The 6,402-nt window shown below is 43.5% G+C and overlaps 1 protein-coding gene across 1 annotated transcript; it reads right to left on the bottom strand.

Annotated features, from left to right (window-relative positions):
* Nucleotides 1-247: 247 nt before the first annotated feature.
* On the bottom strand, nt 248-2,481 carry LOC131234643 (uncharacterized protein At1g28695-like). Its single transcript, XM_058231569.1, has 2 exons — nt 2,098-2,481; nt 248-295 (listed from the first exon to the last, which is right to left on the bottom strand). The coding sequence occupies exons 1-2, from the start codon at nt 2,479-2,481 to the stop codon at nt 248-250; spliced, it is 432 nt and encodes a 143-aa protein (XP_058087552.1).
* Nucleotides 2,482-6,402: the final 3,921 nt, after the last annotated feature.

The following is a 6,402-nucleotide window of genomic DNA, read 5'->3' as shown; positions in this document are numbered from 1 at the left end:
TGAACGTCTACCATTGAAACTCTTTTTGGGGTTATAGAAGTTTTGGATCATTATGAAATTTGTTTTTCCTCTTTATCCAGGTCTTTGTGACCCTATGAATGAACTTAGATGGGGAGGATTTCTCACAAACATCACAATAGGCCCCCTAAAGGTTTCTAATGGTTGATGCTCCCTCTCAATTTTCAGTTTACAAAGCTCAATTTCCAGTTTGTCCCGCTCAATTTCCAGTTCATGTCCCCCTCAATTTCTACTTTCCGAAATTCCTCCATTCTACAAGTTCTCTAGATGCAAATAACTGAAAATTCATGAAAACATGTCATTTGACATAAATCACTATGCATGCTTCAAAAAATCAGTACAATGCAAGGCTTGTCGATGGGATTAAAGGGCAGAAAATGTACTTTTGTGAGATTTACTAGTCCCAGTAGGAAAAACAATTGCTTATAGTTTTTCTCTGAGTTATTGAATGAATGATTGTAATAAGATTAGTAGTAAAATTAAAGTCTTATTTAGGTACGTTTTCCATACATTTCTCGGTCATTTCCCTTCCCTTCACGGTCAATCCCGGCGATTCCATGCATTTCTCGTGACCTTACTGACCAAAAATGACCCATATAGGGTTAGTATGGGAGTACAAGTGCCACTAGGGCCATTTACATCAAAACTGGAGTTATATATAACCCCATTTTCTCACACCTCTCTACTTTGCGCGAATTTTCTAGTTTTTCCTAGGGCATTTCAAAAGGGGAAATAAGGAGAAGAGAAGAGGAAGCTCGGAGAAGTGGGATCCAACCAAGGAACATTGATCTCCTTCTCCTTGGGAAGACTTCGTGCCACGACCGGGATTCCTTTTAGGTTCCCTAGGACCACAAATAGGTGAGATCCGACCCTCGACCCAAAAACCTAGACTATCGAAGCCTTTTTTTCACAATTGCTAATAGAATACGTCTAGTGTACAGATCTTTATGCCCTGCGTCGAACTCCTACTTCGAAACCGCCGACTATGAACCGTATGTTACCGTTTTATCAACCCCTGGGGGCCCAGATAATGATCACAGGTTGCGATCTATGCTTAAGAACTTGTTGTGTTGTTTATTTGAAATGATTTGCAAATGATATGTTTTATAAAATGCATTGTAGTCCATGTGTTCGATGAAATGCCTGATTCATTTCTGCTCATTTCAGCTCATTTCTGCTCACTAATGCCTACAGTTCCTATTTCCCATGCTATGTGTTCACTTAATCATTTATGCAATCCAAGTTGCTCAATCTAAAAGCTGGTATTTGAAATTGTAAAACTTTTGTCCTAGTGTACTTGAAAACAAATTTGCAGATATTTGTTCCTCCTAGTGATTTTATTCCACTTTATAAACCACACTACCTCTTCCAGTGGTTTCTGGGTCCCTACTCATGGCTTAGTGTTAGACTCACAAAAGTTCCAACACTAAGGTCATGGGTTCGAGTACCCATTGTGGTGTATGCGAGTGTGAGGGTGTGTGCATAATATATATATATATATATATATATATATAACCTCCAGTGGTTTCCCATCCACTCCCAACTATTTAAAACACAATACCTTCAATGACAAGGCTATCCACAAAATGGATATTATGATAAGAAATATGAAAATGAAGACAATTGCTGGGTTGGGGCCCCATTGTAAAACACAGTACCAAAGTTGTTTTATTTGCTGAATCCAATCCATCAGGGTTGGGGCCCCATTGCCTGGTTGATCTACAATGGGGCTCAAGTGGCTGATAGGATATCATGATCTGTACCATCCACTTGATGTGCCTGAGAATGGACAGACAATTGGATAAGTAAGCATCACATGGATTCAGTTTTATCCTTCTTCCATCAAATCTATGCTTATAAACAATTTGAAGATGTCAACTGTACAGTTGTCCATCTGCACTGACTTTCTATACTGGCCCTTAACAATTGAGCCCACATAATGGACAGTACAAATTATCTGACATTGCAGCCATGTGGGCCCCATCCCTGATGGCCAAGCAACATACTCCCAATTGCTGCTGAAACACATCTTTCTTTCTTTTCTTTTCTTTTTTTTTTTTCATTTTTTTGTTGACTCACTGTGAAGATGAAGTTATAACCACGTCTAAGAAGATCAGCAAGGAAGATAGTTCTCCTCCACATCATTTTAATAAAATCACCCAACATGTATAATTTCTCTCCAGTGAAATCTACAATGTCCGTAACAAGTTTATAGCAATGCAGGTGTAGGAGATTACACCGATCAAAGGATGTCTGGTCGACAGCGACGAGGAGGAGGTGACCAAGCAAGAACTCGGTATTTTCGCCTAACCGAAAGCTTTCAATGAGAATATCTAGCATGCCCTTCTCCTCGCCGTATGCTCTTTTTATGACAGCAATTATTAGAGTCCTGTTGCTCATAGAAGCCCCCTCTAGAGTTGTTTCCAGTTCATCTTTTGAGATAATTGTTGTCTGAAAATCCATGAAAGAATAACTTCAATGTGTAAATTGGATAAAAATAATTGAGTTTTTGTGGGCACCCCTGTGGTCACTAAAGTGGGGCCCACCGTGATTGATTGCTGATCGGGACAGCGAGTTGGGGCAAAATCGCGGGATCCGCGATTAATCGCCGATTGGGACAGATAGTTGCGGCAAAATCGTGGGATCCGCGATTAATCGCCGATCGACCCTCCCCCCTTTTAAGTTGGTACGTGAGTGGGGTGTTGCAAAACCTCACTCCCTCACTCAAATCTCTCCTTTCCCGCACTACTCTCACCCTCTTTGCCTCCCTCAACCCTCTCAAATCGAAATCCCCAAGTCTTCCTCCATTTCACCTTTCATCTCAGTCTCCCTTACATCATTCCCACTTCGAAGTCCATCCTCTCTTCTTCTTTCACCCTCTTTTCATTTCGAAATCTTCGAATCCCTAAACCCTACAAATTTTGAAATCCTCAAATCCCCAACTCCTACAAAATTCGAAATCCTCAAATCCCCAAATCCTACAAATTTCAAAATCTTCAAATCCCCAAATCCTACCAACTTCGAAATCCTCAAGTCCCCAAATCGTCAAATCTTCTACAAGAATACCTCTATCCAAGCTTCAACCCTTACATCATTCACCCTTGAGTTTGTAAGAAAATGGCCCTTCTTGGAGCTATCGCCTCGTTCTTCTCCTTTTCGTTGATCCTTTCCCTCATGGGAAAGAGGAGGGCAGCTCTCGAGGAGGGGGGGCCGAGACGGGCTAGACGTGTGCGAATGGAGAGTGAGCTGAAGCTAGCAATAGCTCCTAGTGCCACGGAGCCAAGCCGTGAGAGGCGCTCGAAGAGGAATCACGGCGAAAATGAAAAGATGGCTCCTATCGCGCACCCCAAGGTGAACCTAGGGAAATTTCAAAATCGAAAAGTCGTGTTTAAGGTCTCCGTCGGAGGCAAGTTCTTTGGCGAGTTCGAGTTACTCAACCGTCTCTTGCACAACGATTGGGCACACATGTTTGAGGATAATTATCGCTCTGATGCGGGCTTAGTAAGGTCCTTCTACTCTGTAATTCGTAGGGCAAGTATGAACCCGTTAGGGTTCGACATCCCTTTTGGCGGGCAAACGGTCCGCGTTAACATACAAGTCATCTCCAAGATCATCGGCGCCCCTCTAGGGAAAGTGCATATTAATGTGAAAAATATGAAGGAGAAACAGGATAGGGATGAGCGAATTATGCACCTGTGTGGGAAGCTGGTCGAGTGGAAGCGTGGCAGCAGTGTGGCTGCTTCCAAGCTGCTCTTCCCGTATCGACTACTTAATCATGTTTGTGATGCAGGGTGTATTCACGAGCTTGGACTGGAAAAGGGTACTAAAAGCATAGATTTAACGCTCTGATGACACCCAAGGCAAGGGACAGACTCCAGGAGACGAAGATCGATAGAATTATGCATCAAGGATCCGAGGAAAGCAGGCCATTCACGTTAAAGAGGCCCGAAATTGGTGAAAAATGCAAGATCACATAGTTCTCGCCATCTGATTGGCTCAAAACTTCATACATGGCCTGAGGGCCATAAATTAACCGTACATATCAAATTTCAGCCCTCGGATCACTATGGAAGTACCCCAACTGACAGATCAGCCCATAAACCGTTGATTCTGAGCCCACCTGATATCTGGAACTGCCTCAACTTTGGTCTCGACGGTTTAAATAAGATGGGAAAATGAATGGATGGATCAGATTGTTGAAACACATCACTGTGGGGCCTGTATGTGATGTGTGTGTGCACAGCACACATAGACCCGAGCCGCACCGAGCCAACAGACGCGGACCCGCGTCTCCTTCCCAAACACGGCAGCAGCCGTTTCGCGCTGCGTAACGGAGGGACGACGTCCGTTTTGCGGACGGTAGTGGGCCCCACTGTGTAATTTTTCGGATGATCCAAGCCATCCATTGTGTAGAGGGCCTCAAATACTATAAACCCTTGCTAAAATTTTACACCCAAGCGTGCACATGTGTACGATACAGAGGCCACAAGCAGGCACTCCTGCAACGTTCAAAATGAATTTTGGCATGATTTCTTCTTTGGGCCTCATGAATGGACGTTCAAAACCACCCATTCTTGACCAAAATTTCGTCCTGAATCCAATGGACGGGGTGGATTTCTCCGAAAATATCTCTGTGGGGCCCACCGAACACGTAAGCGCCTCTACGTATGCCTTACGCGCGTTCGGAGAATCCGGGATTTGCAGGAGGTAGTGTGTCACGATCATTAACATTTTGAGTGATCCAGACCGTCTAATGTGTCTACAGGGAGGCCAATATCCTAGCCAAGATTTCAAAATTGTCAGGTAGGTCGATATCACGCCGCAAATTCTCTCCAAACGCAAGTCGTTTTGCACTTTTGCTGCGCATACGAACTCGGCTACGTAAGAGTTCCGCATCCTATTCCCTTTAGGACTCCACAGAGCTGCTGGCATGTGAGCGTTCCATCGTTATAAAGGAAAAAATGGAGAGAGAAGGGGGAGGGGTTGGTGGGAGAGATTGGACGGCTGCACAAGTGGAAGGCTTGGTGCTGGAACAAGCAAGGCAAGGGAGAGCTGGGTTCGTTTCTGGATCTTCTATGCTATTCTCCTTCTTCCTTTTCTTCTTCTTCTTCTTCTTTTAAAGGTTCAGCCCATTCATGTGTGGCTAAACCTCTTAGCTAGGGTTAAGAGGTGAAGCCTGTAGCGAGATGGGAGATACTTTTTCATGCGTTTAAGTTAAAATATCTGAACTGAACTTGGTTTTAAGTTGATTATTAAAAAGAATATTTTCTCAGTCTTTAATGGTCTGTTGTGACTGAAATTACAATGGGTTTGCAATGGCTTTGAATATCTCTTTTTCTCTTTTGATGTTTATGACGTCAGGAGGCCCTGTTGTTCACCATCGTCTCCTGGGCATGGTTGGATGATAGTACTCTTCCTAACTTTCATGTACTTTTGATTGGTTGGTAATTAGTTTAATCCTGTTATTTGCTTTGTCTCCTGGGCATGGTTAGATGATGGAATCCATTCTAATTCATATACCTTTCATCTCTTGAAAACCAGATCAAGTAAGTTCAGTTTGAATTCCATAATCCTTGATGCAGGCATAAGATCTCCCTGATCTCTACAAGTGGATCCTCTGAAACCCTAGTTTCCTTTCTCTGAATTCCTTAAAGTTTTAGATAATTATTCCATAATTATTTCCTAAATTCTATTTGGTTTAGATCACATCTTAGTCTAGTTCTATTTCTACCTAGTTTCAGGAAACGTACAAGTTTCAGTCCCTGTGGATTCGACCTCGGTCTTACCGAGTTTATTACTACATCACAACCCTGCACTTGGGGTGTGAACACTGTGGCCTACATGTTGAAGGGAGGAGCCTCGTCTTGGTGGGAACAACTTCAACTTACTCGAACCAGCGACTACTCCACCACATTTGTACGTACAACTTGTATCCAAGGACTAGCAACCAGACTGAGTGCAACCGTTTCATGATCGAGCTCTACCAAGTGGGCCAGGGAGCACAAGTTTGTCTCCCCACCATTGTGCTTACCCATATCGTAAAGGCAGCGACATCGACTCGGGAAAATGCAGCACTTCCATTTGGTCGCTTAATTTGTAAGCTCGCCCACAAGTACGGGATCAAGGGATCCAATGGGGACCCCGAGCCCATGAAATTCATCGATAAAACTACGATCAACCATATGAACATGAGCCCGAAACTCAAGATGTCGAGGCTCGGAAAAAATGGGGATGAGATCGAAGAGGAAGAAGAAGAGGAGAGCGATGAAGAAGAAGAAGAAAGTGATGGGGAAGAGGAATCCGAAAAGGAAAGGGCAAACGAGACACCTCTTGCCTTACAGGAAATATGAGAGCTCTACCAATCGCTTGATGTAAGGATGGAGA

Source organism: Magnolia sinica, chromosome 19, assembly GCF_029962835.1.
Source record: "Magnolia sinica isolate HGM2019 chromosome 19, MsV1, whole genome shotgun sequence".
Lineage (NCBI taxonomy): Eukaryota > Viridiplantae > Streptophyta > Magnoliopsida > Magnoliales > Magnoliaceae > Magnolia > Magnolia sinica.
This window is presented reverse-complemented; position numbering and strand designations above follow the sequence as displayed.